This window comes from Apus apus, chromosome 4 (genome assembly GCF_020740795.1).
Source record: "Apus apus isolate bApuApu2 chromosome 4, bApuApu2.pri.cur, whole genome shotgun sequence".
Lineage (NCBI taxonomy): Eukaryota > Metazoa > Chordata > Aves > Apodiformes > Apodidae > Apus > Apus apus.
The window spans coordinates 54676875-54702893 of NC_067285.1; the positions used below are offsets into that span (position 1 = coordinate 54676875).

At 37.4% G+C, this 26019-nt stretch overlaps 1 protein-coding gene across 1 annotated transcript in view; it reads right to left on the reverse strand.

Annotated features, from left to right (window-relative positions):
• Nucleotides 1-3509: 3509 nt before the first annotated feature.
• Nucleotides 3510-26019, reverse strand: part of MGAT4D (MGAT4 family member D) — a 37732-nt gene continuing 15222 nt past the window's right edge. Inside the window, exons 4-15 of the mRNA XM_051618008.1 lie at nt 24696-24829; nt 22537-22583; nt 20091-20204; nt 18760-18835; nt 13701-13812; nt 12649-12779; nt 8646-8753; nt 7614-7807; nt 5580-5658; nt 5387-5465; nt 4080-4192; nt 3510-3536 (exon numbers count right to left, since the gene is read on the reverse strand). Of these exons, the coding sequence (XP_051473968.1) occupies nt 3510-3536; nt 4080-4192; nt 5387-5465; nt 5580-5658; nt 7614-7807; nt 8646-8753; nt 12649-12779; nt 13701-13812; nt 18760-18835; nt 20091-20204; nt 22537-22583; nt 24696-24829 (1214 nt within the window). The remainder of the gene's footprint in view (nt 3537-4079; nt 4193-5386; nt 5466-5579; nt 5659-7613; nt 7808-8645; nt 8754-12648; nt 12780-13700; nt 13813-18759; nt 18836-20090; nt 20205-22536; nt 22584-24695; nt 24830-26019) is intronic.

Here is a 26019-nt window from a genome sequence, read left to right on the forward strand (position 1 = left end):
TCCATGCAGCTTGAAATACACATACAACTTTTCAGAAGCAATTTCAGAATGAAAGATTTCTATTTTCTGCAGAATTAATTGTCAATATTCCTACCATCCATTGTAAGGCATCTATGAAAAATTTACCTGGAATCTTACATTTATGCAAATAAATAATAAGGGTTTTTTTTTTTTAAAAAAAAAAACAAAACCAAAACAACATACAACCCAAAACACTCTCAGACAAGACAATTATTTTGTGCAACCAGTGATACAGCTAACAAGTGTGTGACGTACTAGTGACAGGAAAAGTAAATGTTGAGGAAAATTTGGATCCATGTGTATAGGACACTATACATTTATTTCCTCAGACATGTGAGGAATGGGATTTTCCATTCAATAAGCAAATACATCTTCAACTTTCAAATAAATATCTCCTAATTAATTTAAATATATATTCCTTCTAAGAATCTAGCCTCTTCCCAGTGTACATTTAGCATCCATTAGCATTTAACATAGATGGGTGCTTGTATTAAGCTGTGCAAAAAGTCAAAGTAAGATGAGGGGCCTGTGTAATTAATGAAAATAAAAAGCATTTTAAAAAATGGGTAAAGCCAAGTTCATCACTGCCTTTTTTATTGAAGACAAATGTTAGCATTCCGCTTTCAAAAGTCCCACAAAGAATTTAAGACAAGAATGGAGACATGCTATTCAGAGAAATGCATTAACTGTGCTCCAGTGAAATCAAAATGGGTTGAATTAACCATCACTAATATTGAATTAGCTCAAAAAATGTCCATTCTTCCCACACAGGCATTTAACCCGATTAGGTACATTAACAATGAGCCTGAGGTAGTCAGTGTTTTCAAGACTATGTTTTAAACCACATTAAAGTACTTAAGTATAGTTTCCTACTGGAGGAGCTTGGTGGTCTGGTATGGAATCTGAAACTCCTTTCACAGTTGTTTTTTTGACCTAGGCTTTACTGCCTTTGCTTTTGTAAGTTACAATCACCATCCCTACACTGCAGTCACCTGTAAAGTTAGAGAATGTTCTTTATTCCCTGGATCCCTCACCTGAACTGAAGCTTCCCATGAGGAGGCCTCTTCACAGCCTTCAAAGTGGCCTCAGAGCCTCAGCGTGTGAAGTCACGTGCATGCTCAGCACACAGGAATATTAAATGGAAAATCACAGGTTGGACCGTGCTTGCAGGGTGGAAAGGAGGCTGCAGGTGTCCTGTAACCACTTCTTGCCTAACAGAAACTGTTACGACAAACCTGGCTAAGCCACTTGGCAGTGGAGATTGTTGCTATTAACACAAAAAAAAGTATGTAAGTCTATTTCCATTACACTCCGTTGTCTTAAACCTCCTGGGGCTACGCAGCTTTCTATTTAGCAGTCAATTCTTCTGTGAAAATCCAGAGGTCCTCGCATGAGGTTCCTTCAGTTTTATCATGGAGCTGTGGTCTGGGTGCTGAAGAAACCTCTGCACTCAACAAAGCACAGGGAAGAACCAGGACTAAGCAAAATCTTCCTTTAATGTTGCATATGCAAGCATTTGTTATTTACCACAGCAACATTTAAAACCTTGTTTACATCACAGTGATGGGAAGTATATCCTGTGATTGCAATGGTCACGTAAAATACATAAAACAGAAACAGAATGAACGAAGCATCGAGCTGGCAGGGCAGACTGAAAAAATCGTATTTCAAATACAAAATATTTACAAGAAATCCACTCACTTCCAAGTAAAATTCACGTATTCTGATGAGCTTTATGAAATTATGCTTCAAGAGAGTGAAATCTTGCTTCACTCTGAAAATAAGTGGGTTTGGTAACAAAATGTATTACCCTCGTATTTTCCACATGTTCACTGCTTAATAATTGTTCTGAAATTTTCTTCTCCCAGTGACACTCCCCTGTAATAAGTGAGAGTAAGGCAGCCTGAATGCAGACACTGCTCCCAGCTTGTGGCTCTGCTGCAGTGAAAGCAATGGTAAAATAAAAATATTTTAAAGTTTTACTAGATCACAGGCTTAATTAGTGAAATGTTCTACAAGAAATACTCTTTCTGCTTTGATTTCTACTTCTTTCATCTTTTGATGGCAGGTGAAATCGACCTTGTAAGAAGGCAATTCAGACTACAGACCTTATCAATGTTTACAAATATGTTAAGGGCAAGTGTCAGGAGGACGGAGCCAGGCTGTTTTCAATGGTGTCCAGTGATAGGACATGGGGCAATGGGTGCAAACTGGAACATAGGAGGTTCCATGTAAACATCAGAAAAAACTTCTTTACTATGAGGCTGACAGAGCACTGGAACAGGCTGCCCAGAGAGGTTGTGGAGTCTCCTTCACTGGAGACATTCAAAACCCGCCTGGACAAGTTCCTGTGTGATGTGCTCTGGGTGACCCTGCTCTGGCAGGGGGGTTGGACTAGATGATCTTTCGAGATCCTTACCTGAATAAAAATACTCTTGCACTAAGAATACAATTCTACATTAATTTAATCCATTTAATCAAATCCATGTAAAAGTGCACAGTGCAGCTGATTTCTTGCTGTCTGCTGACAGGATGCAATGCATGTGCAGGAGAGTGAAGGCGCAGTTGTGCTTCAAGTGCTATGGAAGTGAATCAGGAATTCTGCACACTAACAGGAAGATTTACAACGTGGACTGTCATTTCCCAAACCCATTTCAAATTAGCCTACTGTGGTTTACCTTTTTTTTTTTTCAAATTTATATCGTGTTTTGCCTTGTGACCAGGTTTTAAGTATCAATACATAATGATTATCAAATTATAGGATCAAAAATTTTATTTAAATAGATTTTCTTTCTACAAAAATATAGTTACACATAATATCCTTATTATTTCCTGTAGTTAATTCAATGCACAAATCACTGAAAAGTTTTACAGTCCTCCAATAAATACTTGCATAAGTTTCAAGTTATTCAAATGGTAACTTGTAGGCACTTGCCATTTAAAAACAATATATTAAACATAACTTATGCTACATTAAGGCTGAACACATTTCTTCTGTTGAGTTTGAGGCCTGTTTTCATATTATTAAGTTGTTCCTATCTCTGTGGACTGTTCTAAACACTTGCAAGGAATATTGTCAAGTCTTCCGTCAGTTCTACTTTCTCTCCAAAATTCACCGCTCTTCTTAATGGAGTTGAAAACTACATCCTTAATGCTTTAAAAAAAATACCATGTTTTTAGTTCTTGTGAAACTTACCATACTTTTATGTTTTAGTCCCTGAGAAAGCCTGTAATGCCTTATCAATTGTTTTTATATACGACATGTTACTCAAGAACATTTTCTAGAAATTACTAATATAATGGGGTTCTTTATAGCTTTTAATATGTTTTATATAAAGATTTAATAGTTAACCACAACTCTTTCCTAATACACAGTATTAAGAATTAAATGGGTTTGGATTTTCTTTTTTCACCCAGCCAATTTTTTGTGGTCGTTAGTTTTCAAACCATCTGGAGCAAGCCACACATCAAAAAGGATTTCTTTTTTTTCAGTTTCCAGAGGTCTTGATAAGTACCTGAAAAAACCCAAAATATATTATTTTCTGAGAAGAAATGCAGAAGCATTTCCTAAGACATTAGCTTTTCCCTCCTTCCAACTATGGCTATGGTTTGAGGCTGCAGTAATTCTCTTCAGCTACTTCAGAATATTTTCTGCTTATGGGTTCACACACATTCCTACACTTGGGAGAAACTTGAAGAATTAAAAAATCACATGTTCATCTGAAAATGTTTGCATATTGTAATTAATATTCAAGATGGTGACTGAAAAAAGCTAGAAAAGCCTCCGAATCTCCTTTGGTTGGTTTGTTTATCATGACCCATATTTTAGTGACTATACTTACAGCACTGCAAAACTGGAGAATCATCCCATTTGAGCATTTCCAGCACTTTTTCTATGAAGTAAATTCAATTTCTCTCCTGAATATTTAATACAATTCTCCACTTGCATGAGTTTTTCCACACAAAATCCCATTCAAAATTAAGTAAAAACTAATTATTATTGATACTATATGGTAGGAAGAAAGCTTTAATTAAAATGCTTTTACTAACATGCTTACCTCACTAAGTATTACCCATACAGGAGAATCAGAATTGATTGATAAACGAATAGCCTGTATTTTTCCTATTGACCGATTGATACTGCCTTCTGCAATTCCATTTTCAAAAGCCCCTAAATAAAAAATAAAACGAGATCTGTACTAATATATATTACAATGAAATATGCTTCTAAGTGAACTTGTGCAAAAGTTTAAATTACAAATGATAAAATCTTTTGGAAAAGGTCAAACAATAGCAATTGAAAGATAAAGCTAAAACCAAGAAGGATTCATTCCTTCAGTCACAGCAACTAGGAGCTGGAGAAGAATACAAGGAAATAAAGACCCTATAGCTACAAATGTTAAAAAATAAGTTTAAGTATCTTACCAGTGACCATGTGCATATGACACACATGGTCATGTTAAATAATCTAAAGGAGCTTTTTTGAGAATTATGATTATTTTAAAAAGATATATTAGGTGTAAATGGACTAACTTTGATAGATTTCTTCACTAATTCAACGCTTTTAAACTAAACTTGTAAACTGGCATAAAATCACTGCAGAAAAAAACACCCATTGCAGGTATGACATTAATTTCCTATCAACTTGCATGTGCAACTGTGAGTTGACAGCATTTTGGTTTGGATCTCTAATTGGAGCAAAAGAGCCATGAGGATGTGGGAGAGAGGTGCACATCAAAGCACACAAGAATCGTCCTTGAGGTGAAAGGGAGAAAAGAGCAATTATGTGGTAGAAGAGACAGAAGAAAGCAGCAAGCCAAGCCAAGCAGATCGCTCAGGAGTCCATTTTTATTCACATAGTGGCATTTTAGTTTAGGTAATAGTAGCAACCAGGCCTTGGCAAGCATGTGGAGAGTGTGCAGTTCATTTAAGAGAAGCCACACACCACCCTGAGGAAAGAAGAAGGGGCAACAGAGGCGGGGGCAAAAAGAGTACATTATGTTATGCTTCATCTTCACTTCAGGCTGGAGCACAAGTTAATGCTGTCATAAGAAATCCTTGGCTTCACCTAAGGGTGCAAAATCCAGACTAGAATCAATTATCCTCTTAAGACCTTGAAGAGACTGCAATTAGTTTTTCTTTTCATTAGGTGCCTTGGCTTTTACCAGTGCTGGTAGGGTTATTTCAAACAAAATAGGATAGTCATTGGTCAAGCATCATATACTATAATATGCAGTAGCACAAAGGGTTTCTTATCCTTACTAGTTTACCTTGGAATGTTGCATTTATTAGAGTTAATGAAATTCCCCAAATTTCATACATGAGAACAGAATTTCTGCTTTTGAAGTGACAGTGAACAATTTACCTATTTGTAAATATCCATCTTTGGTTGCTGGGTATTTGAATTTACTGCCATTGTCAACCAGTTCTTTTCTTAGCATTTCCTGTAAAAAAAATAATTCAGTAATATTTTCTAGGACATGACATTTTAGGCTGAACATAATTATTAAAAGGAAATAGCACTGTGTATTATGGTTAGAAATTAATGAAAGACTTACATCTGCTGGCAACATTTCCACGGTAGTGTTAAACAGTTTATCACCAGGATGCTCCACGTTTCCACTTCTGAAGAAGTACCTGATGATAAAGTTATATTATTTCCAGGTATTTTATACTTCAGAAAAGTTCTAGGGAAATAATTTTTTCCAGTGTTGAAGGAAAGTTTCAAATACCATTTCTTTAATTAGTTCATGGGCTGTAGAGAACAGAAACAGGCACTGAAACTTTCCAATGTGTGACCAAACCATACTATAGGCTTTTTGTGTTTAACTGAACAAGCATTAAAACGGATGCAAATGTTGTCTTTTTTCAGTGCTCGGGTTCCAAAAATATTAACTTTCCAGGTTTACATGGTTAAGGAGGATGTGCCCTCTGACCTGTTTCTACCACCTTACGCCTGAGGTGAGACAGGGTTCTGGAATGCAATGGCAGCAAAAATCCCTGTTTCTACTAGACCATATCCTACATGCCGAGAGAATCCCCATTTATACCAATACAGATTAATTCAGGTGCTTCTAAATAATCTCCTTCATAGTCAATAAACAACAGCACTCTCAAAGCAAGAATCCAAGCAAAAAAACTGTGAGATTTTTTAAAAAATAAACAAATATTTGTTTTATTTTAAATTTCTGGCATTATAGTTCTTAGGGTTTTAGATCCAAAAAGAGCTAAGGAAATGTAAAGCGTCAACATCCCTCCTCTGCTATCAAACAACAAAGACCTAAGACCATCAAATATTTTAGGATTAACTATACATTTTCAGAGGTCAGCAATGTGACATGGCTGGGACCAGCCATTAGGCAGTATCATGTGTAATTTAGCTTCATCCAGTATAGCTTCCCTGTAACAGGAAGATGCAAAAATACAGGCTACCCAAGTTTCACAAGGCATAAACCAGTTAATTAACAGTGTTAATTGAACAGAACACCATTGTTTATTATAACAACTGTAATTTAATGCTGCTCACTAGCTGGAGATACAGACTTGATTTCATAGATTTTTTTTATTTTTTTTTTAATAAATGAGAAATATCCAGTCTTTTCAGAAATGGAAGTCTCCTAGTTTTGTCACCAGTTTTGGGAGGAAGTGTAACAATATTTAAGGAGATTTCTCTGTGAATATCATTACAGAGATGCTGTAATGATGGTAATTTGTGTCAAGAGAAACTCTTCTGGAATCGTATTTCTTGCTATGTTAGTTTTAACTCAAATCTGTTTTCCAGCTGGACACAGAGAGAAGAAAATACTTTGCTGAACCAGGCAGGACAGTTTCTTTTGGTGCTAACCTCAATTTGTACTGTTCATGGAGTCCTTCTGAAAAACACTTCTCTGTCTTAAGCTACAGGTACCTCTTCCTTTTAAAGACGCTCAAATTAAATTATGTAAAAACAGAGAAGATAGTTTCATCTTACAGAATGAGAAAAACATTCAAGGTGGGACTTTGCTATAGATCCAAACACATGAAGGAGGAGTCTGTCTGTGACTCAAGTGTTCAAGGTCTCATTACAGGCAATGGAGATATACTCAATACAGACCTCACTACTCTAAAACCCACATTCAAGTCTCTGAATCTTCAGTTGAATCCCACCTTTGTTAATTCACTCTTCATTATTTCCCCACAATAGTAGTATTTTTTTCTTTCACCTACACTGAAATCATCTGGTCTGGGACACGGCCTTTGACTTGACATCATGCAAACAGCCTTTCTGTTGACAGCTACAGAAATAAAGCTTTCACTGACTCCATTCATGAAACTCATTAATTAAAACCAAATTCTTTTGAGAATTATGATAAGAGAATGTAAATAATTAACTGAAGAAATAAAAGGAGAAAAATAATTAGGAAGCTCTGTAATTACCAAGGAAGAAGTGTATTTCAGGAAGGGAATTCAAATAGCAAATCACATGGTTTTTTTTGTCATTAACAAGGCCGTGGTTTATGTGAAGGGTTGAGCACTGGTGATTTTGAACAGAATCAGTAATTTCCAAACTGGATATATGTAGGCTTCCATATTCCATATCATGTAATACTTACTTTTCAACTTTTAGTGGATTTAAAAAGGTGAAGCTGATGTAGTCCCCTTCCATTGGAGAAAAAGCCCAAAAACAGTCTTTTCCTTCATAAACTTTTTCCAAGGTATATTGCTGGTATATTCTTAGGCTTGTATACAGTTTTGCTGGGGGATTATTATGGGCTTTATGTAGCACATTTTTGCCAAAATCTTTATCCTGTTGGATATAAAGAAATGTAATTTCATCCATACAATGAAAAATAAAAGGTCCTTCAAAATCTTGACTTATTACAGGAAGCTATTACAGAAAGTAATTACCTCAGTGTGAAAATATAGTCTATTTCTAACAGAATATTAATTTCAGTGTAATCACTGAGACTCAGTGTTACAGTTTGCAGACAGAGCTGTACTGATTGTTTCTCAATTGCCCAGATTTAAAAATAAACTTATCAGAGTAACCTATTTCATAGTTATCTACTATGCTTTCTGCCAGAACATCTAACTCTGGTCTCTGCTAAATGCTACATGAATCTCTAGTATGATCCAATACAGCAACTCAAATGAACTCATGATCAGTCTAAATGGCGCCACCAGGACAGCCCTGAAGTCTGGTGCTTCACTGCTCTTGTCCTTATCAGATACTGGTAGATCCACTGTTTGCCCTCCAAATTCTCCCTAAAAATCTATGGCTGTCACAATATCCACACCCTTGTGCTACAAATACACCTTCTTCTTGATAGTCCCTCATATTGGGATTGTGGAATATTTGGCCAAAACAAACCATCATAGCCGCTTGTGCTTGTACCGTGCAGAGAACATGAAACCTTGTGCTGTGAAGAGGGTTCCTACACGCCATGAAAAGCTATCATGACAGCTACAGGTGTTCAGATTAGATATTCAAAGATGTTTGTGCAGAAGCAGTGTACCCCACCTACAGTGTAGACACCAGATCAATGTTTTCCCCAAAAACTGTAAATCAACTTCCTTGGATATGGAAATGCCATCTAATGCCAAAGATACAATGCTTAAAACATGCATTAATTTCTTATCCTTACTTTCAAATTCTGTATCTTCCCAGCCAATGAGGAATAAGTTCCCATATGCTGAAAGAGAGATGGTTTAGCACGGATACGTAACTTTGCCTTTTCCTTTTCACAGTGTGTCTGGAAAGAAGGTAAAAGGGAGTTGAGTTTTATTTAAATAAAGGAGAGACAAACTAAGTTCTATAAGGCAATTTCATTATGTAGTTGAGGGTCCAGGTTTTAAATCTGGATTTAAATGAGTAATCCTCAGATTAACAGTCACCTTATTTCAAATCTAGATCCAAACTTGTATTTGCACTTGTGGTGCTATGTAGATTTGAAGGCTCATCCACCACTAATTCAGGGATTTCTACACTGTATACCATCCATCACAACTCAGAGCCATACAAATGGACCACAAATCCGTAACCAATTTATTTTTTAACTGTTTCTGTCAAATCTCATTTAAATCATTATAATTTTGGCTCTTTCTACTACATTTGAGAGGCTTATAATGTACTTTAATATACTATAAGTTATGTATCTTTCATCTTATAATTACATAAAGCCCTTAGATACTGTGTTTTAATCCTGATTTTCCAGTTGAGTACACTTGGTGACAGGACATGTTCCAGGGAATTAAGTAACTGTAATTGGCACTAATTTCTGAGTTTCGTGGGTTTTGAATGATAGCAAATTACTTCTTTAAAAATAACTTTTTTTAAAAAAAAGAACTTTAAAAAAACTTTTGCTTTATATCCATAGAGCATCATAGTTTGATAAAATGAAACAAACATCTACAATAAATAATGAGACATAATGAAGCATAATGGCATAGAACAGAGCAAAGAACTAAAATGAGACTCCTTAAGTTCTACTCTCAGTTCTGCCACAGAATTATTGTACGAATTTGGAAGATCATTTAACTTCCCTGTATCCCAGGTCTCACATCTGTAGATTTGAGAGGATAATCTTTTTACCTCTTCTATCAAGTGCTTTCAGTTTTATAAAAGAAAAATGTTACATACACTCTATCTATCACTTCTAGCTTTAGAAGGCATTAAGTCTTCACTTAACTGGTTTAAAGAGAAAAAAAATAATGAAGGATTTATGGTTTCCACAGAAGAACTAATTAAAAGTTCAAAACCACCTGGAAAGCTATAAAAAGAACTAAGTAGTTTTGTTTGTCCACCACAGCAGCTGTTCAGCAAAGTACTGTAAAAACACAATACATGCAAATAGATGTATTGGCAGCTGTTATTTGGAAAAGCACACCATACTGTTGCTAGAAAAATAATTATTATAAGAAAATAAATTTGTGATCTCTCTACTGCAGTTCATCCCCCAGAATAATGTAGTCTCTAGCACGTCTCCTTTTATGATATGACAGCAATACCAAAGGAGCTACTTATGGTAGCAGCTGAAAATAAGCAGTAGCACAGGACTGGGGAGGTCACCTGTGCAGAAACTGAGATAAGGCTCCTCACTGAGTCAGGGCTCCCATCTTTGCAGTCTGCTAGTCCCCACTACATTTGATAGACCCATGCCACTGCATACGATCACAGAACCATAGGATAGTTTGTGTTTGAAAGGAGCTTTAAACTTCTTCTAATTCCAACCTACCTGCATGGGCAGGGACACCTCCCACTAGACCAGGTTGCTCAAAGCCCCATCCAACCTGGCCTTGAACACTTCCAGGGATGGGGCATCCACAACTTCCCTGGGCAACCTGTGCCAGTGTCTCACCACCCTCACCTTAAAAAAAATGTCTTCCTTATATCCAATCTAAATCTACCCTCTTTCCATTTAAGACTGTTGCCCCTTGTCCTGTCATGACCGACTCTGGTAAAAAGCCCCTCCCCAGCTTTCCTGTAGCCCCTTTAGGTACTGGAAGGCTGCAAGGTCTCCCTGGAACCTTCTCTTTTCCAGGCTGAACAGACCCAACTCTCTCAGCCTGTCTTCATAGGAGAGATGCTCCAGTCCTCTGATCATCTTGGTGGCCTTTCTCTAGCCTCGCCCCAACAGCTCCATGTCCTTATGTTGGGGGCCCCGGAACCTGACACAGCACTCCAGGTGGGGTATAACAAGAGAGGAATAAATTATACTTTTCACTGAAAATTAAAAAAAAATACATGTTGTGTTGAATTGCAAAAAGTGACATTTCTAGCACTACAGGTGAGCCCCATGATTCATGAAGTATTTCTGTATGTCCTTTTGCATTCTTTCTCTCACTAGTCTTTGGTGCTGGTCACTACTCACACCTTTCTTGTATAACTGACTGTGCCACAGAGGACTGACCAGAGTTTCTGCTCCTTCTTGGTTTTTAAGATTCAAGAGTTTTATTTGATTAGTGTAGCCAGTCCCCACTCCAGGTGTTTCCATGTTACTTTTGTGCCTATAAAGAAGGACAAACAGACAAATGGGACATGTGCAGAGTGGGAGTTTGAGGGGAGTGGGACAAACAAGCTTGAAGTCTTACTGTGGGATACCAGAAGGTCCCTGGTTTTACACCTAGTAATGTCACTGAGGAGTCTCAATTCCCACTCCATACAGACAGGAGTAAGCTTTGAGATCCGACTCCATGTGTTAGGCCACCTCCTAGGAGTTAGTGAGACTCAAGTACCTCTAATTTAGGTTCTTGCCTGTGCTAACAGAATTAAAAATATACCATTCTGTAATATCACCCATTCCAGATCTAACTTCCATCCAATAGATGAATTTATTATTTTATTTTTTAATTACTGTTCTGGCTTCTGAGAGCTGATTCATACCTAAAATGAAGCTGTGTTCCTGAAAGACAGGCAGGCAGCCTATGGGAGTCTGCTGTGACCAAGCCAAAGCAGAGTGGTACCACCCAGTTTCTAGTGGGTTTCACTTCTGCCATTGCAATTTCAATTGCTGTGGGTAGCAAAAGCGTCTCAAGACAAGCCAGCCTTGTGCTGCCCTTGGGTGGGAATGATCTTCTGGGACTACTCACAGAACACAGAAAATGGAGGCTGGAAGAAAGACAGAGATCCCAGCTGCTGCTCCTCCTCTGCTTGACAGACTAAAGCAGCGGAGTTCCTTACAGGCGCCAGAGCAAGCAAGCTGACAGAAACCCTCACTCTTTCCCCTTTCCAAGCAACTAAGAATGTCATTAAGAGATCACAGACTGCCTCACAGGAAGGTCAACAGGGCACCTGCTGTTGGCTTTTATGTGCCATTCTGTGGAGATGGGCATTTGGCATGTTTTCAGCCTGGGCCGAATCTGAACATACTAAGATTCAGCTTCATCTGCTCACCAAGTTGGAAAAGACACTTTGTGATGATCAGAGCCATTAGACCCTCTGTGTGGTTCAGAAACTTCATCATGTTTACCTCCTGTGAGCCATCATCCAGTTCTGGGGTCTCCAATACAAAAAAGGCAAGACCCTCTGCCTTACAGGGGGGTTGAGACTAGATGATCTTTAATGTCCCTTCCAACCCAAACCATTCTATGATTCTGTGATTTAGTTTGTTTTATCTACATGTTACCCTGCTTTTTTCTTTTCTTTTCTTTTCTTTTTTTCTTTTTTCCAGGCAAACAGTCAATTTTTTTTCCCCACCTAGTAAAAGATTTAAAGCAAAACACTTAACTTCTGCTTCCTGAAATAAATTGGTTTGCAAAATTCAGAACAACTGTCATTGTAAAACTGTGCACTTTACTGACTTTCATATTAGAAGGTCAGCAAAGGTTACGAGAAGTGAGAGTCCACGAAGGTTTATATATTCAAAATTTTCTTCAGTGCTGGATGGTTGCCTACGTGACCAGCAGCAGGCAGGTGTGAGCTTGTGCTGAGCAAACAGCTCTGGTGTGAAAATCTGAATTTCTATGAGTCAAGCACTAAAGGACTCAAACACTGTGCCACTCCATGCAGATCGGCAGCAGATCTTTTCCCACAAATTCCAAAGTAAGTCAGGTTTGAGAGATTTCTATTCCATCTTTTGAAAATACATTATTTTGTCACTGAGACCGTTTGAATTTTACTTATATTCATGAATTCATAGACATACTTACTGCATCCTTTTCTGGATTGCACACTTTAACCCAGAGCAGGTGGTCAATAAGCCAGTCTATGGGCTTATCTTTATAGAACATGAGAAAAAATTCCACTATGAGTGGCAAGTCTTCTGATTTAAACAATTTTCCTGAAAGCAAGACAAGAAGTTGCATATTCAGATATTTTTATTGCTGTGAAAAACTCAGCAGCTTTATGTTTACTCCAGCCTTGGATTACACATGGATTAGTTCTGATATTTAGTGGAAATTTCACACAGACTCCAGCTTTGGAGAAGTGCTTATTCTCCAACTTGTTGGGATTTTGAAAAGATTTCCATTCCATACTTGAGGATATTCTCACATAGTGAACTAACTGACTAATAAAGCCTGCAGTTATATCCTAGTTCCAAACACAAATCTGCCAGTCACCTCTATTAGTGTGTCAGAGGAAACAGTCTGAATACTTCTTTGAAATGCTAGACATGCAATTTCACTGTTAATACTATACTGAATATCTTTAAATTTAGACCTAGTTATGAAAAATGTTAGTTTTAAAATACTATAACTGTTCATTTAATTCTCTTGCTATTCGTGTTAGCAGATTGTTACATTTCTCTGTTTGACCTAATACTTAGAAGGTTTTATCACATGTAAAATTTATTAGTACAAAAAAGAAATAAAAAGCTTACTACTAAAAGTAATAAAAACCTTCCTTATGATATGGGATGTATGTTCTGCTCCACACAGGAAAGGAAGCAGAGTTTTAATAGATTTTTCAAATTCCATTCTTGAAAAGAAGGCTGCACACTACAGGGGCACATGGTGCCCCAAGGTGGAGCACTCTGCACTTGTGGGAACCCAACTTCTAGATCCTATGCTGAGGAGCCTCTGCATTAAAACAACACATTTAAAGAGCACAGAAAGTAAAAGATTTTCAGTGAGAGCCTTCCTGAAGAACCAAGGAAGTTTTGCTTTGCAAGTGCTTCCACACTTTGAAATACAAATCCAAGAGACCTACTCAACCTACACAGCTCCAAATCCAGTTGCCTCTCTGAGGTCCCAATACTTACCAATAAATCCAAGCTGGGAGAACTCAAGAATCATCCACTCTTGGGACTGTTTAGCAGCAAAGCTTTTTATACTTTTCAAATAATCAGATTTGGCTATAATATCATCTTCCAGCTATATATTAAAAAAAAAGGGAAAAAAAAAAACAACGGAAAGGTAAGTGGTGGTGATGTTGCCACATGTAAGTGGTAAGTGCATTGTATTTGACTGCTGCACAGCATGTACTGAAGTGGTGTGAAACTGCAGTGGATTGCTATTTAGCTTCCACATATATCTCTGTTTCAGTAAAATTCATAAAGTATTTATTTACAGACTGACTGTAACACCACGACTGTAACATTCTTTTTCAAGAATGGAGGACTCCCTACCTTGAAGGGATCTCACTTATAGGAAAACATTAACCAAAAAGATAGGGGTTTCAGAAGAAGAGAGTAGACAGTTTGTAATCAAGTTGTATAAGCATTAATAAGCTGCAGGAGCAAATTGTTTCAAAAGGGAGGCACCTAAAGCAGATGGTTAAAGCTCTGTCAAGTAGCCTGGGCAGACTTTGTCATACCTAAAAGGTGACTGAGAAGAACTGTGGATTATTACTGAGACACTAGTAGAAAGCAAGTTGTTGTAGAGAATATTAGTCATGAAAGAAGGAACATGCACACTGGAAAACAGGAATACATAGAGCTTTCAAGGTGTTGTAAATGCTGACACTGAATACAGCAGTAGAGACAGCCAAAGGATACTCGGGAGACTGACCTTCATCAAGGAAATGAGAAAGGCCTTGGCTGGATTTTTGCATGGCTTTCAGAGAAGAATGGGGGATATGAAAAGCCAGGAGGTGTTTCAGATACTAAAGCTGAGGATAATGAGTCCAAACGAGGAATTTAGAGGTAATGACACACAGGAAACAAGTGAATTCCACAAATAATTAAGGAGCAAGTAATTCAGCATTTGAATTAGGTATGAGTGTGAGAAACACAGGAAGAGATGGCAAAGCCTTCAGGAAAATGTTGTTGAGGTACAGTGTAATGATCAGGTAATAGATGTACCTCATTGTCCCTGGTGCTTGTGGGTGGCCCTGGAATCTGATTCAGAAAGCTAAATAGGCAGGAAATGAATGCTGTGAGGGGGAAAAAAAAAAAAACAACAAACAAAAAACACAAATTCCTGCTGGTTTTGCATCCTCAACTGACTCAGCACAGAGTCAGCAGCAAGAGCTTGAGAGAGCAGGCCCACAGCTTTTAGCTGAATTTGGCCATTACTACAAGTATAGGGCTGGTAGGGGAGAAACGTGTTGTGAAGAGTGAACCTAGGAGGAAGTAGAATGAAGTTTGAAAGACAAGATTAAGAGATCTGTTTTGACCCTGTCAGCTTTTGCTGATGCTAAGCTAACAAAAAATACATAGCTGGAGATGAGCTGATCAAGATTAATGCTTATTAACAGATTCTGAGATCTGGGGGTTGAGCTGAGGTGACGGTTACAGAAAAGAATGACAAAAAAACCCCAAAACATCAACTTAGATTAAATCTTGCATAAAATTAAATTATTTAAGAGGATTATCCAGTAGCTAGATATAAAGGGAGAAGAGCAAGGAATCAAAGAGAGTTTCAGAGACTCCTTAAAAAGAAATTTAGGGACACCCATAAAAGGATGAAAAGCAGAGAGAGGAGTATCTCCCCTAGTGCGACCACCATGTCAAGAAACACTAGAAGTGTACAAAAGTAGTGAACATGAAACATATAAAGGCTGTGATGTAAAGGGTGTGTGAATGTAGTTATGAACAGAAAGTAGTTTTGCATATTGGGAAGGCTAAAACAGTCTTTTCTGAAGCTGACAGTTAAAAGTGAACAGATATTGGAGAATTTAGTTTTATATCCTGTGTAGAACAGGCTGTTAAAAGTTGTTTATTTAACCTGTACTGAGCTCTGTAACTTGTGTTCAGCTGAAGTGCATCTTGAAGAGCATCTGCCATTGCTTAAACATTTCAGTATCAGTTCTTCAGGAAGTTATTCTAGGTATGTAATTATTCTGAACGTTTAGTACGTAGTACCCAAATACTAATTTGAATTTTTCTGTTTTCAGCTTGCAGCCACAAGTTTTTCATATGCTTTTCTCTACCAAAGGAGTGGCTTACACAGCTGCATCAGGACATTTAATATATGACCTGTCTAGACCATTTGCCCCATTGCCATGAGAAGGCCAGCAGAACACAATTGCAGCTAATTTCCCTTCACTCATCAGTACTTTAGGATGAAAGAAAAAGTACATGCACAATAGCAAGGCTATGTTAATTTCCTAAATGACAGACAGCAAATGGATTTCCATTTGTTTTTCTAATTTAAGTTACCTGTCTAAGGTTACTAAGGTATTTTTACATGTCTAAGGACACGTAAAAATGAAGAAGCAACAAAAAAGTGATAGCGTACAATGGAAGGGCAGGCATCAGACAGGAAAGCAGCTTCCTTCTTACATTATGTAAGGGTATTTCTGCATTTTGAATTACCATTCAGTGAATGTGTGATGACTGTTTGGCTGAAAAATCTTATTTGCTCATTTTCCACAGAAAACCTCCAACAGTTTGTTGTGGATTTTTTTTAAAGAAACTTCCAGCTAAAAATACAGTTTCATGAAAGTTATTCCTTTTAGGAATTCTAACAAATAACAGAATTGACCTGGAATCTAATGGGGAGAATTTAAAAAAAAAAAATCAATTTAGACTCCCAATGACTTCACTGAGCTATTGCTCAGGCCTTAAATACCACTAATAAAAAACACTTCCCCAAAACTGCTGTATCTGAGTTTCTCAAAGAATTGAAATGTTTAATCACTTCAGAATGAGCAAAGTCTACACAGAAACAAAGAACAAATGCATCTCCTCACTGCTCGGTTGGGATTCAACTACCTGCTTTATGGCTATGTTAAGATCCCATTATCTTGTCTCTCACATTATTACAAGTGTCTCAAGGGGCTCTGATAGATTCCAGGAAATACAGTGAAAGTGGAAACAAGCATTTCAAAGTTCTCTTATTTATTTTTTTTTATGGATTAAGAAAACTTCACAAAAAAAGCCTGAAAGGAGCAGTATCTGGTTTAGGAACAAAACAAAACAAACACAGAAAAAAACCCCAACCACAACAAAAAAAGCTCAAAAAACCCAGGCAAAGTAGAAGAGATGCTTCAAGCAGAAGTGATGGGAAGCCTGATGGGATTTATTGTCTTTTTTTGAAGATTGTGTTTGATCAGTAGGTAAGGTTCACTCACAGTGTAACCCCATGAGCTTCAACGGACTTCACAAAGATACTTGCTTAAATCCTGATTCAGCAGTATCCTAGAAGGAGTGTTTACATGTTTATTCAGCAAAGATCTTGCCTGATTCATGACATTAACTGTTCGGTAGACATCAAGACTAATTATGTATGCTTATCTTCTTTCAAAATTCTGAGATTAATATCAGTCACCCAGACGACATTATTTCTGACAAGGCAGCAAAAAAAAAATCTAATCTGTTTCAAGTTTCCCCTAAGATTACTGAAGTAAATCTTTGGACCAGGCTGAGGAAAGGGATTTTTAGGTTATTTGCTTTAGTATAGGTAATTTGCTATTAGTATAAGGCTTCCAAAGAGAGGCAGATGATAACTATCTTTAAGGCAGCATGACCTCCTTCTTTTCAGCAGTCTATGGAGAATTTTCCATAGACAGATGGGCAGACCAGCATCTGTGCTAGAGAAGCAGCTGCAAGCTGGACACATAAGTGAAAAAGTAGATATACCAGACAAGGATATGAGGAAAACATCGTTTATTTCTATGAAAATTCTGAATAAAGCCTTAACTATCACCAGATCATCACAATCCAGGCTTTGCTCCAAATAACACAGCTCAGTCCTTATATAAATGTCCCAGATAAGAAAACTTTAAAAATATAAATACAAAAGAAAGTAATTTCCATGCAAACATGAACACTTGAAGAATTTTATAACAGAGAGGAATATTAAGTGTCTGGCAGCATACTTAATGTTTGCCTTCATCATGTTTTCCATGCCTCAGCTCTCTATTGCACTTAGTAAACATGGGTAGTGTTGTTAACGATATATAAAAGTCATGGGAAAATATCTCATTTTCCAGTAAACCCAAAGTGTTCAGTAGACAGTCTTTCTCATTGCCCCCCTATCTTCTAAGTGCCCATGCCAAATTTGACAATGCACTCTTGAACAGCCCAGCTCAAATCCATTTGTGGTAAATGCTGACAAGAACTGCATGAGATGCCTGCCCTTGGGGTCTTCTCTTCTGGTTCTGGGCACCTTGCGATGTAATTATGTGACACAGAGTCTGAGGCCTGTTCGAGCAGGAGAAGACACAGGTGTCCTAGTTTGAGCTAAAACTAAATTTAGTTGAGTTTAAACTAAGAACTAAGCAAAATGCTGTTCTGAGGTTTTAAAAAAACTTTTTACATTCACGAGCTACATGAAATGCTATGGATCTGTTCAATTATTGTACAGTCATGATACATTTTGGAATCTCTGGTGGTGATTACTGTCTTCATGGAGTGCAAACCAGCACAAATCTAGAATGATGGCTAAACCTAAGCCTGAATGCACAGGGATTCTCAGTCTTCTTGAGAATTTAGGATCTGCACCAACTCGCAGTATACCATTGTCTCCAGTGTAATCATACTGGTATGTTTCCTTACACAGATAAGTCCTTTAAAGGTTTTTTGGTCCATTGTGATCTGCGCTATGACCCGGACCTACCACCTGTCTTGCTCCACCAAGTGAAAACAAATTAAAGTCTGACTTTCTTAACCTAATCAAATAAGAGTTTCATGCTTCAGTTACCTTGTTAGTCAACCTCTCAAATGACAGGAAGGTACAATTGCTTTTATCAAATATTACCTGTGTGCAATATGTATGTAATCACAGAAATACGCGGATGCTTGTAAAAAGCACAGTCAAAATACACAAGAAATTACATTACATGCTGTTTTTATTAAGGCCTTTGAAACAAATTAAATTTGCCAAATCTAATAATTAGTACGGATGTATCACAGTTACTCGATAATATGAACATACCTGTAAATAAAATGTTCCCTTAGGCTGGGCATATAGCATTAAAAAGCTATAATCCAAATTCTGTTTCGTTCTCCACCTAAACATAAGTAGAAAATTCTAATAAGCTTTTTGGGGGGTTGCAAGAGTTATTTCTATAATAAAAGCATTTCTAATCCTCTGTGATTGTTTCTGTACAGTAAAATTGTAAAGCTCAATCTTCTAACTCATTAAGTGTATTAAAAATCCTCTAGAATCAGCGAAAACCTTTGCAAAGAATTTCACTCTCCTATAAAAGTTAACTAAGCAAAAAATTTTGATCTGTATCAATGCATCTTGGAACAAAATGTCTAAAAACTATTTTCAAGTCAAATGACTTGAAGATTCTACTCATTATATTATGAACAGTAGAGATCAACACACAATGATTATTTAAGACCTAAAATTAAGTGCTTTTCCTGATGAACAGCACTGAAGCAAGTTGATAAGCTTAATTTTCAGATTTAAATGTAAACACAGTTTTATCTCTACAAAGTAGAGTCATTATACCAAAGAATGAAGCTGGCATTTGATAATCAATGCTAAAAGAGTAGTGATTAATTTATCAGTACTTAGTTGACATAGAAGTGTATCTGATTCAAGTCTATCCTTCTCTGAAGTTTAAGTATGTCAACATGTTTATGCTCTGAAAGCTACAAGGTTTATTTATAAACCTAATATAAATGCCTACATACAAGGGATTTCCTCCAACCTCAACCTCAGTACAGCAGTTCTCTTGCTGAACTGTTGGAGTAGCTTCTGATAAATTAGTTATTGTTGAACAAAAGGATATTTTGTTAGGTTATAACCTCTGTCTCAGTGAATCTGGGGCACATGAGTGAATGAAATCACCAGTTAGGGTACATGAATAACAGTAGTTTAAAAATCCCATGATCACCAAAAATGAGGTCATTAATTAAACCCACAGTAGTTGTTACTAGTTAGCTAAGGGGCTACACAGGATTTCCTTTGGGCCTTCACGGAGTCTCTCCTTTATTACGACATCAAAGATTTTCCTATTTTTTCCTTTATAACCAGTTAATCTAGCCTGTCACCTCTTGGCATTATCCATCTGGTTTAAAATCCGAGGGATGTCTAGAGGCAAGACCCAAAGGAGAAGCCTTGGCTCTCACCCTGAAGCTGGTGTGCAGCACAGCTTTTCGCAAGATCCCCTTGTGTACTTTTTTTAAAAGTACACTTGAGGTCCATTAGCTCTGAATACAATAGCATTATCAGCTTGAACAATGTTAACTTTTGCAGAATTTTTCACTTTATACTCTTAGGAAAAGTTCTTAGGTTTTATACAGCTATCTTACCTTACTCTGTCCTCTGAATCTCCAAGTGTTTTCTTCAGGTTGGAAAGATCTGGGTAATAAAAAGCAGGAGGAGAAATAACCTCTAGGACTCCAGACTGGATTTCTCTGGGGAAGCTGTGAAGAGAAGCTTAGTGAGACCCCATTCCTCGAAAAGACTTTTGAAGGCAATCACAGACAGCAGCTCCCCAGAATTAGGTCTGCTCCTCCATCAGCGGAATTCATAACTCTAGCAAAGAAACTAAGTAACATAGATTGTAAATTAGGAACCAAGAAGGAGTCTTTGGCAACAAGGACAGTAACTCATTGAAGTCTCAGAAAACACTGACGAGAAATGCATCTCAGAAATCCTGCCCCTCTTGCAATTATAGATGCTTAGTCGTAATCCTGAGCTGGCTGCCAAAACATAGAAGTAATTCACTACCAAATCCACTGTCTAGAACTACACACAACTGCTCCCCCTTGCATGAGAGTTCCTAGCTTCCTTACACTTGCTCTAACTCTAATTCTACATTCTAGCCAAAATAATACTGTCCTGGAGTGAAGGTTTGGCATGGAGAGTATGTATCTAGTCTCTGCTCCAGGGAGTAAACTTTCCACTTAAAGTCATTGAAAAAATGTGTAATCAAATCGGAAATCAAATCTCCCTCTTCCTCCAGAATATGTAAAACAAAAAATGAAAAAAGAAAAGCAAAAAACCAACAAAAACCCAAACAAACAAAAAAACCCAAACAAATCCCTTCTGCTTTTCGTAAGTGTAGGATCCTTGAAATAAGGAGTTTTCAGAACTTAGTTGCCCATTTCTTAAGATTAATGAAAAAAGCTACCATTAAAAATTAAGCAGATCACTCTGCAGTAATATTTTCAAAAAGCACAACAAAATCATAAAAATTATCTGTGTGCTTAGTAAAAATAGACATACTGTACCTTGGTGGTGCTCAACAGTACTGCAGAGGACTGCCTCTTCACCTTGCCCTAGCTGCAGTACTCCCAGCTGAGATAAACCCTCTGCAGGCAGAAAGCTATTGCTATTACTTAGCAGGATCAGCTTAGGGGACCTGAACCCTAAATACAGTCAGGGAAACCCTTGAGTGGGGCATGATGTGCAGCAAAGCCTCAGAAGTGAAGGAAAAGGGCATCCTCTCCAGGGATTTTGTTCAATATTCCTTGTTTTGGGTGGGTGTCTGCCTCTTTTCCCAAGTAACAAGCAACAGAACAAGTACAAATGGCATCAAGTTGTGCCAGGGGAGGTTTGGATATTAGGAAAAATTTCTTCACCAAAAGGGTTGCCAGACACTGGCACAGGCTGCCCAGGGAAGTGGTGGAGTTGTCATCCCTGGAGGTATTTAAAAGATGTGTAGGTGTGGTGCTGAGGGACATGATATGGTGGACTTGGCAGTGCCGGCTTAAGAGTTAGACCCAATGATCATAAAGATATTTTCCAACCTAAATGGTTCTATGATTCTAATAAGACTTTGATGCAAAGATTGAGAGCTCTCTTGTAGCCATTTTAAATAAGGGCAGAGGGAAAAGGCTGTTTCACCTGAAATACTTGGTGAATACTCCTGTCAGAGTAACCAATTCACAAGCTTGTGCATCAAAGAAACCAGCAATATTTACACTGCAGTACCATGAACATTTCCTCTCTTGCTTCTTTCAGTCACCCATGCTTCAGGGTCTTCTGTTTTGTGACTGTTAGCTACACTGCACCATTTCTTAGAAAGCAGGTTTTGTGAGGCAAAATAAGTCTACCATCGGGTGTATGTTTTTGATCAAACATTTTCATTTATTAGCTGTTCCTTTCAAGCTCCTCTAAGGTTTTTAACACACACACATGGTGTTGTTAACGTCTCTGGGGAAAAAATGATAAGAGCAAACAAAATTGCAGTGGGAACCAAGCATTCTTTGATAGCCCTTAATTTGTCATGGCAAAGAATACCAATCTCATGTTACCCATCACACAATAGTATTCAACATTATAAATATAATCTCATTGCTGTCCCAAGTTCATTGTCTTCATGCAAAAAGGGCAAACCAGGAAACAAAGACATCTAGAAAACACGACAGACATCAGAATACATTGCAGGGCTGTGAAGTCAGTGGGGACCTAATATATGTAACCTCAGGTGCCTTGCATTGCATCATTAATTTCACGGGGAAAAGACTTAGGTTCAAGTAAATATTTATCAGAGGCTTAAGCTGAGACCTTGCCTGATTAGTTGAAGCGTATTTCTGAAATAAGGAAAAACTGATACTCATCCTTCTGTTCTCAGTTTCACAGTAGGTTGTGATACACATACTAAGCATGCACCTTTGCCTCATTTCTGAGCAGTTCCATTTCATTATGGTAGGCTTGTAATTTATTGCTGAAGTGATCTATTTTTTTTTTTTCCATAAAAGCTCAAAATGTGCTCACCAGCTGTTGGGTGTTACAGTTTATAGGACTTACCTGGTTTTAATACTTTCTGCAACACTGTTAACATATTCTGCATTCACCTAAAGAAAAGAAGGGGGGGTTCATTTCAAGGCACCCTTTTGTGTATTAAGCAACATTTTGTGGGGAATATTTCTATGCAAACACTTGGCTTTTATTCTCTAATTTTTTTCATTCCAAACAAAAGCAATCTGTTACAGCAACATTTCTGCTGAAAGACAGTGTGGGCTTTTCCAGCCAACCAGACTTTTAATGTAATAGAAAGTGAACTGAACTATCTCCAGCTATGGCTCCTGCATTTGCTTTTTTCACTGTTGTTGTAGGAGGCCAAGCCATTTTCTGTATAAAATTCTGCTCTATACCTTTCAGTTATGTTAGGAAAGCACAGTCATGTAACCATCAGTAGAAAGAGCAGTTTCAGGTTAATCAATCAAAAATCACAAAATAGGCCTGAGGCTGCTGAGAAAAGTCACCTAAGCAGAATGTTCTAAAGCTAACGATACTTGTATTTTTTTATTGAGAGTTTCTTCCTAATATAACAAACTTATGACTCTCTGTCTAGAAATTTTGAGGACATACTTATTCATTGCTGGTGTTGATCAAAACACCAGTTCTAGTGTGCAAAACACATCTTTTAACTATGTTAAATAGTGGTAAGTTTTATGGATGTGATTTCCAAAGCAATACACCTGTCTTAGCAGTTCAGATTTTTTAAAAAGTCACAAACAAACATTACCAGCTATGTATTGAATTTGTAATAATTAAAAACTGTGTGAAGTGGTAAGTAAAGAACCGTGATAAGAAAAAAACGCAACAACTTTACAGCTCACTTTCAGTCAGAGTAACTTAACCCATAATGTAAACATTTAACTCCATCTTCTGAAACTTTCTGGAAAAAAAGGACAGTATGGATTCATAATCACTGAACACACCTGCCCTCCTCTCATACTGAAATGTTCTTATCAACTCTCATATCAGCACCATCAACATGCTCTAATTTACTGCACGGCCTGAAAAACGGAAGCTGCAAGAATATGACTTTGGGGACTGGAGAAAGGGTAGAAACTGATTCTTACAACAGCAGTTTAATCCTAAATGGGCAGACATGGACTTTTACAACTAAAGCTCATGTTTTTTAAAAGGGCCACATTAGGACTGTCCACAGTGGAAATTCTGCCATTCAGAAGTTAACCCTTAAAAACTCAAAGAATTCTCTGAAGCCCTGTAATAGGTGGTTTATCTGAACGGCAGGTAGGCAGAGCTCATAACTGGCAGGGGTCTTCACTAGGAAATAGCAACTGTAAAATAAATTCAGCTCCTGAAAATTATGCTGAAGAGGAATTACAGACAATAAAATTGGGCCTGCCTACTTATCATTGTGATCAAGACATAAAAGTGGAAGTCAGAACCTAACTTAAGTGAACTATGTTCTGTTTGATAGTATTACAGTTGCAAAAGCTGCTCTAAATTATGACTGAACTAAAAAAGCAAACTTTAACTATTGATTAAAACGTATGAAATTTGATGTTGGTTATGAAAGGACAAAGAAATATGAAGAAAATATATGAAGTCTGAAAAATTGCAGTTTTTTACCTGCAAGTAACCATCACTACCTAATTCCCTTCTGTAGCTTTTTTCCAATGTGTCAAGACATTTTGAAATGAGAAAAAAAAATTAATTTACCCCTAGTATTTTACCTTAAGCACTGTTTACTCTCCAAAACATAGAACTATTCAAATCTCTGAACCAGTTTTATTTTCCACAAGAAATGCCAATACACATGCAGAAGGCAAAACTCTAGCATGTCAAGGTATTGCAAGGTTTGCAAGATATATGATATCAAAGCAGCAGATAAATAATCTGAACTTTTTTTAGACTAAGTTTACACTGAGATAAATAATGAGTTCAAATTCTTTTATCTGAAAACCTGATTGTAGCAACCATGTTTGTAACTGTAATATGAATATTTACCCTTTGATCACCTGAGTTACAGGGTTTTTTCCATATATGAACACTGAGGCACTAATTGCTCACTATCTCGTCCAGTCCTAATGAAATCTTCCCCAAAGGCCTGGCTAACAGTATTTTGCAGCCTCTCCTGCACTATTACGCTAAGACATAAATCTCCACATTGTCTCTCTATCAGCATACTGCAGCTTTCCATGCAAACTTACCTCTGCTACAAAGATGATTATTACACAGTCGTTCTTTTGCTCTTCAGAAAGCTCAAACAGAAGAGAATGCAGCGTGTTAATCAGATAATGCTGTTTTTCCCTTTTCACAGTAGGAATACCCATCACCAGTGAGACTGCAAAGAAAGAAGTCCACAGGCCATGTAACTTTAAGTCAGGTAAAGGGAAGATGAAATTACATTTTAATTTTGATTTGATGTGACTGTGAGACTTGGTGACTTAATATTTCTGTAGCACTGTGACAGCACTCGCTTTACTACCTGGAAGAAGAGATACCTCCACCTAAGCTGAGGTTAGAGACACCTACATCCATGTTATAAGCAACAGGTCTACACTGTGTAGACTGTCAACACTGGAGAACCTGGAGATAATACTACCTCTAGCAAACACATAGGTATTTGCTACTGAGTTTCAAAAGTGGGTATTGCAAAATAAGTGCTAGCTCTTGGTATCAAGTTGGAGATCTGAGTAGTAAGATCAGTGCTTTACTAAGCAAGTTGTCACAGGAGGTGAGTGCTGTGTATCTTAGAAAGGAATAAAAAAAACCCCAAAATCTCAAGAATCTTTCTGAGCAGTTTCAATTATATGAAAGCATGGCTTTGACATAAACAACAACAAGAAGAAAGGAACACAGACATGATGATGATGACGATGATGATGATGATAGGAACTGAAGTTGTTTCTTCTAGACTACACTAGTAGCAAATTTGTGCTCTATTACATCATTAGATTGTAAGCAGGACCTCTCTTTTTTCATTGGTGAGGGCATTACTGAGGTCAATGACCTAATACAGCTTGATAAACTTGTAGAGTTTTTAGTCCTTGCAAAAGATTCCTATTCACCGAAACCTCATGAGGCTGTTAAAGAAGCAGGAGATTTTGAAGGAAAGGAGTAGGTGTAGTTAGAGACTTGCTCTAGACCTCTTAATTTGTGCCAGCTCAAAAATGCCAAAGTTCCAGCCTGCCCAGCACATAACCTGGTAAACCACTGGGGTTTTGTTTGGTTTTACATGCTGAAGGTCAACCTGTACTTGTTACAGCATGGTCCTGCTATTGTGATTTTCATGAACAAATATATGAAAAATAAACATGCAGCAAACGCAGCACTCTTTTATCAGTTATTATTTCCTTTCCCCTTTCCCCCTCTCTCTCCCCTCACCTTGTTCGTGAATGTATCTGCTTTTTGAAAGGGTTTCTTTTGCAAATAATTTTGCTGGCTACCTATGTTTTTTTGTATACTCACAGTGATCTATGGACTCATGCATCTCATTCCAGTGAGAGTCTGAGCACTACTCCAGTAGAACCA